General features: G+C 49.0%; 1 protein-coding gene across 1 annotated transcript in view; it reads right to left on the minus strand.

The window, feature by feature from the left end:
* Positions 1 to 14,575, minus strand: part of CDR2 (cerebellar degeneration related protein 2) — a 133,646-nt gene that overhangs the window by 26,901 nt on the left and 92,170 nt on the right. Inside the window, exon 4 of the mRNA XM_078665129.1 lies at positions 3,697 to 3,861. Within this exon, the coding sequence (XP_078521255.1) occupies positions 3,697 to 3,861 (165 nt within the window). The remainder of the gene's footprint in view (positions 1 to 3,696; positions 3,862 to 14,575) is intronic.

The raw sequence follows: 14,575 nt of genomic DNA on the forward strand, positions 1-14,575 counted from the left end.
CTTACGATAAAGTGATGTGCCCAGGGTACCATCTTCTGCGTGGATCGTCACGTCAAGGAAAGTTAGATCATTGGTCTTGCACTCGCTCATGAATTTGAGATGTTCCTGTGCGTTGTTAAGCCGCTCGACAAAAGGTTGGAGAGAGTCCATGGATCCGTTCCAGATGAGGAGAATATCGTCTATATACCGACGCCACAGATCAATCTGTGGTCGGTAAGGGTTGATTGGGTTGAGGATGAGTGATTTTTCCATGTCGTGGACAAACAGGATGGCGAAATTGGGGGCAAAACAAGCGCCCATGGAGACACCCTTGATCTGTAGGTAATAAGTGTCTCTGTACAGGAAGTAATTGTTTTGGAGTGCAATACGTAGTAAGTCCATAATGAAGTCAGTAGGGATCTTGGTAGGTTGAGGTCTGGAAAGAAGCAGGTTTTTGATGACTTCAAGGCCTTCGCGGTGGGGGATGTTGGTGTAAAGTGATTCTATGTCCATACTAGCCATCAGTTGGGTGGACATGTCAACGGTCTTATCTTCAATGGTGGTGATGAGGTCCATTGTATCCCGTATATAGGTGTCGGTGGAGGGCACAAATTCCTTAATGATGGCATCTATGTATTTTGCAAGTGGTTCCAATATAGACCCACACCCTGACACGATGGGGCGTCCTGGTGGATTAGCGGTGTCCTTGTGTATTTTCGGGAGGACGTAGAGGACGGGTGTCCTAGGGTGTGGATTGTTGAGGTATTCAAATTCCTTTTTAGTGATGATGTCGAGGTCTCTGGCCGTTGTGGTAGCGGACAGAATTTTTGATCTGATGTCAGACACGGAACAGTCCAGCCCGAACTGCCAAGCCATGATTTCCCTGGACCGGAAACAAGCTTCCGAGGACCGGTTTCTGGCATTGCAGCAGTCTTCAGCCCGGCTTGCTTGAATCCAGTGGCAAAGTGAGCAAGGGACTCACGTCTGAGCATACCCTGCCACACTTATGGTGGCCAAAAGCGGTACAAAAGGGGGTGGTAATGGACGGAGCATCTGAACCAATCAAACACTCACACCCAATCAAAAGATCTGGGTTTAATCCATCACCGTTCTTTAGCCCACTCTGCCACCCCAGTTCAGACTTGGCTATATGTAAATCAGTCTGACCCTGTGCCTCATGGGAACAGTCCAGCCCGAACTGCCAAGCCATGCCTTCCCTGGACCGGAAACAAGCTTCCGAGGACCGGTTTCTGGCATTGCAGCTGTTTTCAGCCCGGCTTGCTTGAATCCAGTGGCAAAGTGAGCAAGGGACTCACGTCTGAGCATACCCTGCCACACTTATGGTGGCCAAAAGCGGTACAAAAGGGGGTGGTAATGGACGGAGCATCTGAACCAATCAAACACTCACACCCAATCAAAAGATCTGGGTTTAATCCATCACCGTTCTTTAGCCCACTCTGCCACGCCAGTTCAGACTTGGCTATATGTAAATCAGTCTGACCCTGTGCCTCATGGGAACAGTCCAGCCCGAACTGCCAAGCCATGCCTTCCCTGGACCGGAAACAAGCTTCCGAGGACCGGTTTCTGGCATTGCAGCTGTTTTCAGCCCGGCTTGCTTGAATCCAGTGGCAAAGTGAGCAAGGGACTCACGTCTGAGCATACCCTGCCACACTTATGGTGGCCAAAAGCGGTACAAAAGGGGGTGGTAATGGACGGAGCATCTGAACCAATCAAACACTCACACCCAATCAAAAGATCTGGGTTTAATCCATCACCGTTCTTTAGCCCACTCTGCCACCCCAGTTCAGACTTGGCTATATGTAAATCAGTCTGACCCTGTGCCTCATGGGAACAGTCCAGCCCGAACTGCCAAGCCATTTCTTCCCTGGACCGGAAACAAGCTTCCGAGGACCGGTTTCTGGCATTCGAGCCGTCTTCAGCCCGGCTTGCTTGAATCCAGTGGCAATGTAGTTGTAGTTGAGCTTATATAGCGCACAGCTACCAGCAGTGGGTTTCCCGGCGCTTGCTTAGGGAACCCTTCCTGATATTCCCCTGTGAGATAGCAGGGTATCCACAAGGTGAAAGTCAGGCATCCCGCCGCGAGGGGCCGTTGTGGAGATTAAGCAAGCTGTTGCCCAGAGTCGCAGAGTGTGAACCCGTGAATCGAGGAGGCACCGGGGCGAGAATTATCGAGTCCGTGGAATTTTTAGCCCAAGACCCGCCGGGGCGGGGAATTGAACCCTGGTCCAGGACCGATCTCAGTTTCCGGGTCTGCCGCCTCTAACCCCTGAGCCACACTTCTCCACTAAGTGAGCAAGGGACTCACGTCTGAGCATACCCTGCCACACTTATGGCGGCCAAAGCGGTATAAAAGGGGGTGGTGATGGACGGAGCATCTGAACCAATCAAACACTCACACCCAGTCAAAAGATCTGCAGCACATGGCAATCTCTCCTGGCTGACACACTGGCAATGCGGTGAGCTACCCGCCTAGGCCCCGCAACTCGATGCTGCCACCGCTCACCTGCAAACACAACAATGATGGACAGAATGTGGATCAATGTCACACATTCACCCCAGTCAAAAGATCTGGGCCCAAATCCATCGTTTTTCCACTCCACACCACCCTGGGTTAGACAATGGCGATATGCAAATCAGCGCTGACCCTGTTGCCCCATGGGAACAGTCCAGTCCGAACTACAAAAGCCATGTCCTTCCCAGAACGGAAACAAGCATCCGAGGACCGGCCCGGTTTCGAGGTAACACCTCTCATCAGCCCGGCTAGCTTGATTCCAGTGGTGTGGAGTGTCTGGGACTCACGTCTGAGCATCCCCAGTACACTTAGAGCGGTAACTGCAAACACAACAATGATGGACAGAATGTGGATCAATGTCACACATTCACCCCAGTCAAAAGATCTGGGCCCAAATCCATCGTTTTTCCACTCCACAGCACCCTGGGTTAGACAATGGCGATATGCAAATCAGCGCTGACCCTGTTGCCCCATGGGAACAGTCCAGTCCGAACTACAAAAGCCATGTCCTTCCCAGAACGGAAACAAGCATCCGAGGACCGGCCCGGTTTCGAGGTAACACCTCTCATCAGCCCGGCTAGCTTGATTCCAGTGGTGTGGAGTGTCTGGGCCGCTCACCTGGGCCAAGCTTCACCACCCCCACGGAGCATGAAGGAGAGGCCAGTACCAGCAGAGACACGGCAGGGAGAGGTGTGATTTTGATACACCCAACAGAGCAATCCCCACCTCGGAGGCACATCCTAACTGCAAGACAATATTATCCAGATATCACACAAGAAACCCCTATCCTCACCCGCCTGCATGGAAACAAAAACCCAGAGAAAGGAGTCTGTTTGCTAATTCTGATATTTAGGAACACCCCCATCTAGCCTTAAAGTGAGGCCTTTTCCAAATAAACCTCTGGTGTACTGTCAAACAAATAAAAGGTGATCTAGTAGTTCAATGTTGGGCAATCAAATAAATCCTTGAATTGGGTTTGAAATAGTTATGACTGTCTATTAATAGAATGTACTAAACAACTGCTTTCTTTTCTTTGAAAAAAGTCATATAACACACTCTCCAGTGATGGCAATACAAGATAACACAGATTCCAGCACTTCATTACTGTTGTAAACTCTACATGCTGTTTGATAAAGTCAGATTCATATTTGCAATTAAATTCACAGAGAAATTCAGTTCCTTACTGGCGAAGGTCGTAAAGCTCCTTCAAACACGAGATGCTGTGCAATGATCTTGACTGCTCAAATCTTTCACGACTCCTGCATTTTCGTCCCACTTTTTTTAGTTCTTCCACTTGCCTTTGAAGGTCCTCTACCTGTGCTTGTAAGCTTTCTATCATCTCTGTGAGGCTAAAAATTACAAGTCAGAATACAAAAAAATGTGTTATAATTAACTTAAGGAATAATAATTCGTTGGTCTCCACTTATATAGGAACACATTCTTCAATACCCCCTGCTGTGCTCATCAGGCCCCACCATCAATCAGAATCACTGTGAAAAGCAATTAGCTACACATTGTACGAATATTTTGCTTTTTTATAGAAGTAGTCATTGTTTACGGGAATATAGTTACATATTATTATCCCAAACATAAGCCATAATGTTAGGCACCCATGGTGGGTGCAATGTAAAGAGGGTTCACAGAGTGGCAAGAGGCATGATTCTATAAAAAAACATTACTTTCAAGGCGGCTCCTTCACAATTAAGTGGGAATTAACTGCAGCTGCAGGCAGACCAGAAATAGGACTCAAAAATAAAAATGTTAGAAAAGTGTGACATATATATCTATACTACTATTATAAAGGAAGAACTTTGAGGCTGGTAAACTCGGGAACCACAGCGCCAATCCACACACCCGATACATCGTTGGAATCCTCAGGGTGTGCAGATGGACATAGGCTATATAAATAAAAAAAATATACGTTATTTAAAAAAATTTGACAATAAAAAAAAAGTAGTCCCTTGCAAGCAGCGCCGGCCGCGACCTGCGTGGTGACATCAGGAGTGCGGGGAGGAGCGGCGTGCAGGAGCGGAAGAGGAGCGGCGGACAGGCTGGAAGGAGCGGAGCGGCAATGACAATCGTGAGCCATAAAAAATACAAGAGCTAGCAAGCGGTGCATTAGCGTAGCAAACGGTGCATTACAGGAGAAAAAAGCAACGTGTGCAGGAGCGGCAATGACAATCGTGAGCCAAAAAAATGCAAGAGCTAGCAAACGGTGCATTAGCGTAGCAAACGGTGCATTACAGGAGAAAAAAGTGACGTGTGCAGGTTACAAAAGCATACAAAGTAAACAGAGGTATAATACTGCAATATATGGAGGAAGGCTCCAGGGGATCCACGGACAACGTCGGGCCTGAAGCCTAATTGCTCCCAGACAACGTTGGGACGAGCTGCTAGTGTATATATATATATATATATATATATATATATATATATATATATATATATATATATATATATATATAAATAAAATATATATATAATATATATATATATATATATTTCCACAGACGTCTCCCCCACAGGAAGAAGACTTGAGGCAGCACTCGAGGTCCGTTCAATCCTTTATTTTCAATTAACACCATGGGCATTAACGCGTTTCGGGGGTTTACTTTCCTTTGTCAAAATGCCCCCCTGGTGAGTAAGTCGCCACTGCTGCTTGCAATCCCTTCATCAAAGAAGTGTGTCCTTCCCACCACTTGAAGTAGCGTGGGTTGCCTCCAAAACACGGTATGGAGTCGCCTCTGTGTTCGCAGGTGAACCACATTTCCCAGCATGCAACATCATTCCCAGGCTGGCGGCGATCCCATCCATCGGTGCGTTTATTTGGTGAGTGACCGATGGGTTGTGTGAGCAGGCAGGGAGTGTAGCTAGTTTTCGGGGCATTTAAAAAGTCAATCACGGTCCTCTCCCCCTCCCATGCACTTCCATCCGTCGTGGCGCCGAGAACACCGTTAAAGTAAGGGTGTAGTCCCATAAAGTATGGACTGCGCATCCGCAGCCGTGTCCACTCCAGATTTCGTGCGGGGCAGTCAGCGGATCTTCCATGTAGCGACCCCCTTAACACTTGCGGGGGGTGCCAGCCTTAGCGCGCAGCAACACTCCAAGTCGCGTCGCTAACCACGCCATATGTTTCCACAGACGTCTCCCCCACAGGAAGAAGACTTGAGGCAGCACTCGAGGTCCGTTCAATCCTTTATTTTCAATTAACACCATGGGCATTAACGCGTTTCGGGGGTTTACTTTCCTTTGTCAAAATGCCCCCCTGGTGAGTAAGTCGCCACTGCTGCTTGCAATCCCTTCATCAAAGAAGTGTGTCCTTCCCACCACTTGAAGTAGCGTGGGTTGCCTCCAAAACACGGTATGGAGTCGCCTCTGTGTTCGCAGGTGAACCACATTTCCCAGCATGCAACATCATTCCCAGGCTGGCGGCGATCCCATCCATCGGTGCGTTTATTTGGTGAGTGACCGATGGGTTGTGTGAGCAGGCAGGGAGTGTAGCTAGTTTTCGGGGCATTTAAAAAGTCAATCACGGTCCTCTCCCCCTCCCATGCACTTCCATCCGTCGTGGCGCCGAGAACACCGTTAAAGTAAGGGTGTAGTCCCATAAAGTATGGACTGCGCATCCGCAGCCGTGTCCACTCCAGATTTCGTGCGGGGCAGTCAGGGGATCTTCCATGTAGCGACCCCCTTAACACTTGCGGGGGGTGCCAGCCTTAGCGCGCAGCAACACTTCAAGTCGCGTCGCTAACCACGCCATATGTTTCCACAGACGTCTCCCCCACAGGAAGAAGACTTGAGGCAGCACTCGAGGTCCGTTCAATCCTTTATTTTCAATTAACACCATGGGCATTAACGCGTTTCGGGGGTTTACTTTCCTTTGTCAAAATGCCCCCCTGGTGAGTAAGTCGCCACTGCTGCTTGCAATCCCTTCAAAGAAGTGTGTCCTTCCCACCACTTGAAGTAGCGTGGGTTGCCTCCAAAACACGGTATGGATATATAACACATACACAACCCACGCTTTGGGGACAGACTTGGTGCTCACAGCGTGGGTTAACCTGGTCAGATTCTTACTCTAAAGAAAGGGGGGGGGGGGTTTGGGAGGAATGGACGGCAAGGAGTTAATAAAAGGTCCAGTGTCCTTGCTCCCAAGTAATGTATAAACCAAAACAAAGGGTCACTGTTCCTAAATGCTGAAAGAAGATATCGGTCTAGGGAATAGGAAGGGAAGTAAAAGTGACTTTTACTTGTTGCCCTCACACATCCCAAGGGATGTCATGCTTCATCATAGGGCGATTGCTCGTAGTTGGGCTGGCGCTGCAATGCCCTACGGGTCCCCAGAAGGGGCACTTTTACTGAGATGTTTTGATTATGCACCGTATGATGAGTGCAGGGTAGTGCTCATGAAGTGGCGAGTGAGTGGTTTGCCGTATTTAACGGAGGTAATCCGTACTCAACCAATTCTTCTCTGGTATCGAGTCTGGACTACCGAGCAGACTGTCTTAAACCGGCAAATTATTACAGATTGTTGTGGGCTGGATGGAGTTTCTCATATTGGTAGGCTGAAATATGTCAGACTTTTTGCACAGAATGGGCCATCAGGAATATTTTGACGACCCTTGTACTTTAGCCAACTTAGACAAGAAAGAATTTAAACGAAGTTGTTTTCACTATTTAGAAAATCTTAGATTTAATACAGAGATATCCAAAATCTCTGTCATTGCCCATCAACATATCCTGATCACTCCTAAGATGCAGCCCTATCTGAAACTGGCCACCTCGGATTACGATAGATTCTTGCTTACCTGCTTCAGCCTGGGCATTATCCACAGATCTCTCAGCTTTCTAGCCAGAAACGACTGGCCCAGAGTGTTAATCAAATGTCCATGCGATGAGTCCTCAGCACAGACCACCATGCAAGTTTTATTTTTTTGTAAATTTTTATTTTTTTTATAACAATTTTTATTGAATTAAAGCAGTGCAGAGTCATCTATTTTTTGTAAATTTTATCAAGTTCAGAGAAAGAGATGGATTCTCCCGGTTCTTAAATCCTGAGGTCATCGATTATGCCGCCCTACTTTTTTGGTCATGCAATCGCTTGGGGACGAACTCCCAATTGTATCTATATCTACATTTCTAAAGTCGGTTTTCACCTGTAGAAAGTCTATGCTCATGTGATACATGGTTTTAAACCTGGAAACAAAGATAAGTCAATTTATGCTGCAGTCCACCTAATGTTTACAGTGTTTGTATCTTTATATGTTAGGTTTTAAATGGTTTCCACTTGTAGAAAGTCTATGACCAAGTAAATTGTGGTTTTAAACCCGAGAATTGAATGACTAATCAGTATATGCTGATGTACATCTAGTTTTTCGTTGTGAATGTATTTTTATAGGGCTTGTTTCTTTTATTTATTTATTTTTTCTGTATACGCTTTTATGATTATTTCACTATTAGTCGAATAAAGCTCGATTTGATTGAGTCTAAAAATGACTAGAGGATATCAGTGCTATGTCAATGTAATGAATTAAGTCCTCGGGCAGGAGTAAAAAAAAAACGGTTGTGGCTGCTGAAGGGTTATAATGACCCTAAGCAGCTATGACATATATGTCTGTACATAAAGTTTTATATTACTTAGGTGGACATGTTTCCCGCTCCCTTTTTTTTTTTTATATTTTAAGACCTTTATTGTTTAAAGCATACGGAAGTACAATCGTACATGTCACATCGCCTGCAATCTGCAGGAACAGCAGTTGAAAAGAAAAATAAATGATATTCAAGAAAGCCATTGATAAGTTAACACAGCCTTTCAGCCGGCAACCCTGGGGTCCGGCGGCGTAGCCCAAGAGAAGAAAGAAAAACATGAATGTAACATTAAACATGCTGTATAATGGCTATCTGGCCTGTAGTTTTTGTGTGTTTATTATGGTTCTCAGCTGAAACATATCATCGCATTATTAGCATCTGCATCATATGAGCTGTAAGTTAAGCCCACATTATAATTCGATCAAAAAGGTGACAACAGCTCCCAGGTAGGGTGTGGGCTCAGATTAGAGGCCCTAAAGTGTTTGTGTGTGCGATGCCATCTCGTCGTGGGCAGGTGTTCAGTAGTATAGCTCACTAATGCAAGGTAGTAGGCACTTGTGGTTGACGACATCAGGTTGCGACCGTGTCAGTGGGGTCCCAGGCGATTGTTGGCCCAGGGTGGGTTGAGCCCTCTAGTGTTCATGGTCCATATATGGATGCTAGAGGTGGGGGTTCGTATGAGGATAAATTCACTCTGTGTCGGATGGCAGTCGTTCCGAGCATGGTCCGCATCCTACGTGCATGGTGCGCTGTAGCCTGCCGTGGCAACTAAGGTGTAATGTGCCTATATATATATATATATATATATATATATATATATATATATATATATATATATATATATATAAATGTAGCATTCTGCGACGTGTCACAGTATGTAAGCCAATTCCGTCAGTAACAATATCGGACTTGGTCAGAAAACGTGACCGGTTAATAAGCAATAACAAACATCAACGCAACAATGAAAGAAATAGGGAAGGGAGGGGAAAGAGTGCGTATGTCCTATGGCATGTTAGGAAAGGGGGTGGTAGCAGATCCGGCGAAGGGTCATCAACCCTGGGGCGGGGCATGGCGGAGCGATTACTGAAGCGCGGGGGAGGTCCGGGTGGAGGCGTATGCGTGATATCCCCAGTTTATAGCTTTGAGGGATTGTTCTCTAAAAAAAAAAAAAAAAAAAGACATGGTTTGGAACAGTCATGTGGGAAGCACCATGTGGCGTGTCAGGCATGGCAGTCTGTCGACTGTAGTGGGTCGTGTACCGCTAACGGGTGGGAACGTTTGCATGAAAACAGTGTGGTGTTATATAGAGTTGCTCAAGTTATTCCCTGCTCCTGACAGGCTTGTTGGAAGGATGCAAGGAGATCGCCCCAGAGCTGTGCGATGGGGAATTTTCGAAGTCCAGCTGTTTCCTCCCGGAGGAGCACTGTGCCCTCCGCCCGTGTCCAATTAATGAAGGATGTGTGCCAATGTCGGGTGGAGGGGGGGAGGGAGGGAGGGGTGGCGCTGGCCTTCCAATGTTTGGCGAGTAAGCGTTTAGCTGTGATGAGGCCCATGTCCCAGAATCTTGTTTGTACCTTGTTGAGCTTCGTGCGCTTGTAAAGCCCCAAAATACAAGCTTCCCACGTCTTCGGTATTTGTTCATCAGTGCACCGCGTGAGTAGTGTCGTGACCTCATCCCAGTATGTCTGTATGATAGGGCAGTGCCAGAGCATGTGCAGGAGATCCGTCCCTATCAAAGAGCATCTTTGGCAGGCAGTGTCAGTGGTTGAGAAGAATCTGTTTATCTTGTCAGGGGTGAGGTAGGCCCGGTGTAAAATGTAGAATTGGATAAGTTTGAAACGGGGGTTGCGTGGGATATTAAATCGGCCCAGCTAGTATCATCGCCCACTCTTTGTCAGTCCAATCCTTCCTCTGTCGGTCACCCATTTCTCTCGGAGTGGCTGTGTGGAGGGCTGCGTGTGCAATAGTAGGGCCCGCGTTAGCCAATGTTGGAACCGTTGCCCATGACATGCAAGTACTGCATGAAATGGTGCATCAGCAATTCCTCCGACACAACGCCCCAGGAGGCAGTCAGTGCGTGGGTAAGGGATGCGTGTAGTAGAAACTGCCCAGCGGGGAGATCCGTGCTGGCGGCGAGATCCACAAAAGAGAGCAGTGCGCCATCTGTATAGAGATCGCCCAGTGTTTCCACCCCCGCGCGTGTCCAGCTAGTCAAATGGGCCTCCGTCAGCGTCCCTGCCGTTCCAGGAGTGCCTAAGAGCTGGAGTATCGGGGCATATGGCTTCGTGGCGCGGGTGAGCCGTAGGCAACGCAAATAGCATCGCCATGCCACCGCCAGGCCACCACCAGATGTATTTGTGAAGGACAGGGGGTGCGAGTCATGGGGTGAAAGAGTGTGTACATTTGCGTCTGGGTGCAGATAGTTGTGTCCGAGGCAGTGTCCCGCAGATTCTTGCCACAGAGCCATCCTGATACCCATTGCAGTTGCACTGCTAGGTAGTATAGTTCTATGTTGGGGACCCCCAGGCCTCCCGATTCAGTAGTCATGTACAGTTTGGTCAGCGCCACTCGGGGTCGGCCTGTATTCCAGATTAGGCCACGGATCAGGACCTCCAGTTCCCGAAATATTTTGGTAGGCACATATGTCGGGATGTTGGCGAAGTAATATAGGAGTCTCGGCAGGACAATCATCTTGGTCAGCGCCACTCGGCTAGGCACATTCAGGGGTAGGGACTTCCAGAAACCAATTTGGGCACGGATGGAGGCAATCGCCCGTAGCAAGTTTCCCTCTAGGATGTCTGCCGGGGCCCGGTAAATATAAATTCCCAGATACCGAAACGTGGTGGGGTACCATTGTAGCCTCTCTCCGCCGATGTGGATGTCACTTTCAGGCGTGTCTGGACTAAAAGAATAGGCCCCGATTTAGACCAATTGACCCGCAGTCCCGACATGCTTTCGAAGGTTTGGAAAATGTCCGTAAGGGAGTCCGGTACTGCAGTCAGGTCTTTGACATATAATAGCAGGTCGTCCGCGTACAGCGAGACTACATGCAGTCCATCGGGATACCCCATTCCCGTCCCCGGTCCCTAAGGATTGTGGCCAGGGGCTCCATGGCCAACGAAAACAGCAGGGGTGACAGGGGGCAACCCTGTCTGGTACCCCTCCGCACACGGATGGCGCCAGATAGTAATTGACCGGTGCGGACTCGGACCGTGTGTCCGCAGTATAGCAAGTTGACCATAGTTTCGTAGACATACCCCCTTGCGTCAGCAACATTCGGAAATTCTTTTTTCGTAGCCTCGCGCCGACGTGGACTCCTGACGTCATAGAGACACGACCTCGCTCGCGACTCCGCTGACGTCACCGACGCCTATAATAGGCCCACGCCGGCGTGATGACATCAGTTCCGCCCTTTTTTCCGTGCCATCGAGGCACACGGACGGACCAATGACAGTAGAAATATACAAGTATACACAGTACACAGTACTCAAGGCAAAACACACAGTGTTAAGCAAAAGCAGGAAAGCAACTGAAACATTTCCTTGACAATAACATATATATATATATTACACTACAGTAACTCTGGCATAGAAGAGTGGACAACGGGGAGGCGGGTGGGTCGGTGAGGAATCCACAGGCAGATATAGTATCTACCAGAAAAAGCGTTACCGAAGGTAAGTAACTTGTTCTTCTGATAGATACATCTGCCGTGTGGATTCCTCACCTTGTGAATAGAGTCCCACAGCAGTCCCCACTCCCGGAGGAGGGTGTCCACTCTTCTAAACCAGGAAATCCTGAAGGACAGAGCGCGCAAAATGGCCGTCCCTCCTCACTTCGGAATCCAAGCAGTAATGCTTCGCGAAAGTGTGGAGGGAAGACCAAGTCGCCGCCCTACAAATATCCTCCACAGGCACACCTCTAGCCAATGCTGAGGTTGAAGACTTAGCTCTAGTTGAATGAGCCCTTATACCCTCTGGTGGTTCCTTACCGGCCAAAGAGTAGCAGATCTTTATGCAGAGGACGATCCATCTCGATAAAGTCCTTTTATGGACCGCCCTTCCTTTCTTGCAGCCAGCAAATCCAACGAAGAGCTGGTCCTCCAAGCGAAAGTCCTTGGATCTGTCCAAGTAAAAGGACACCGCCCTCTTAGGGTCCAGACGGTGCAGTCTCTCCTCCTCCTTGGAAGGGTGAGGGGGAGGATAGAAGGTAGGTAGGGTAATGGACTGTCCTAGATGGAAGGGAGTTACCACCTTAGGCAGAAAAGCAGCCCTGGTCCTAAGAACCATTCTATCAACATGAATGGTCAGGAATGGGGGCTTGGAGCTAAGAGCTTGAAGCTCACTAACCCTCCTTGCCGAGGTTATTGCCACCAAGAAGACTGTCTTAAGGGTAAGAAGCCTCATGGGACATTTGTGGAGAGGCTCAAAGGGAGCCCCCATCAAAAAGGTCAATACAAGATTTAAATCCCACTGAGGCACAATGAAAGGTGAAGGAGGGAACATATTAGTAAGACCCTTCAAAAACCTTAAGACCACAGGAGACTTAAAAAGAGAGGACTGGTCAGGCAAGCAGAGAAAAGCCGACAGCGCCGACAGGTAACCCTTTACCGTGGCAACCGCCAGACCCTGCCGCGCCAAAGAAAGAGCAAATTGTAGAACATTAGACAAATGGGCCCTCAAAGGATCAACAGACCTTTCCCCACACCACGTGACAAATTTCGCCCATCTATAAGAATAGATGGACTTAGTGGAGTCACGCCTGGCTGACAAGATGACATCCACAACGTCAGGCGGGAGGGAAAAGGAATTCAGGTTGCCCCGCTCAATCTCCAGGCATGAAGGTGCAATGTCTGGAGGTGGGGGTGTAAAACCTGCCCCTCCATCAGAGAGAGGAGGTCTGCCCTGAGAGGGAGACGGAGCGGCGGGTGAGAGGAGAGGTGGAGTAGATCTGTATACCACACCCTTCTTGGCCAATCCGGAGCGACCAATATGACTTGGGCCCGGTCTTGGCGAATCTTCCTCAGAACCCGAGGAATCAAGGGTATGGGGGGAAACGCGTAAAGGAGTTGATCTTTCCAACTCAACTGAAACGCGTCCCCCAAGGCTCCTTGCATCGGATACTGGAGACTGCAGAACGACAGGCAGTGCGCATTCTCGCGAGTGGCAAACAGGTCCACCCGAGGAGTCCCCCACATCTGAAAGATGTCGTGAACCACCTCCGGGTGCAGCCTCCACTCGTGGTCGGCAGAGAACTGCCGACTGAGACTGTCTGCACGAACGTTCAGAACACCGGCCAGATGATTTGCCATCAGACAAATCTGATGGTCCTGAACCCAGGACCAGAGACGCAGAGCCTCTCTGCAGAGACACTGCGACCCTACTCCTCCCTGCTTGTTGATGTACCACATCGCAGTCGTGTTGTCCGTCAGGACTTGAACAGACTGACTGCGAAGGGAAGGGAGGAAGGCCTTGAGCGCCAAACGTATCGCCCGCAATTCTAGAAGGTTGATGTGAAGCAACCTTTCCTCTGGAGACCAAAGGCCTTTGACCTCCAGATCCCCCAGATGAGCACCCCACCCGAGAGTGGATGCATCCGTTATCACCGTGGCCACCGATGGGGGAAGTTGAAAAGGCTTTCCTTGGGACAGATTGCCTTCCACGCCCCACCAAGACAGATCCGCTGCAGCTTCTCTGGAGATCCTCACTGACTCCCTGAGGTCTCCGCTGTGCTGATACCACTGCCTGCGGAGACACCACTGGAGCGCCCTCATGTGCCAGCGTGCATGGTTGACCAACAGAATGCATGAAGCCATCAGACCGAGCAGGCGAAGGACCTTCAGGACTGGAACGACCGCTCCATTGTAAAACAAAGGAATCATCTCCCGTATGTCGCGAATCCTTTGAGGGGGAGGGAATGCACGACATACGGTTGTGTCCAGTACCGCACCTATGAACAGGTTGCGCTGGGAGGGCACCAGGTGAGACTTGGGTACATTTATTGAAAAACCCAACCTGTACAACAACTGGGTTGTCTCCCGCAAATGATGGAGCACTCTCTCTGACGACTCCGCTTTGATCAGCCAGTCGTCTAAATAAGGGAATACCGGAATCCCTGACCTTCTGAGATGTGCCGCCACCACTGCCATCACCTTGGTGAAGACTCGAGGCGCAGTAGTAAGTCCAAACGGAAGGACCGCAAACTGGTAGTGCTGCGATCCCACCGTAAAACGGAGATACCTCCTGTGCGACTTCAGGATTGGGATGTGAAAGTAAGCATCCTGCAAGTCGAGTGACACCATCCAGTCTTCTTCTTGCAGCGCTTGAAGAACCTGAGCAAGGGTGAGCATCTTGAATTTCTCCTGTTTCAGATAGAGATTCAAGATCCTGAGATCCAGGATTGGACGAAGCCTGCCATCCTTCTTCGGAATCAGGAAATACCGGGAGTAGCATCCCTGACCCCTTTCCTGCTCTGGGACCA

The sequence above is a fragment of the Lissotriton helveticus genome, chromosome 10 (assembly GCF_964261635.1).
Source record: "Lissotriton helveticus chromosome 10, aLisHel1.1, whole genome shotgun sequence".
NCBI lineage: Eukaryota > Metazoa > Chordata > Amphibia > Caudata > Salamandridae > Lissotriton > Lissotriton helveticus.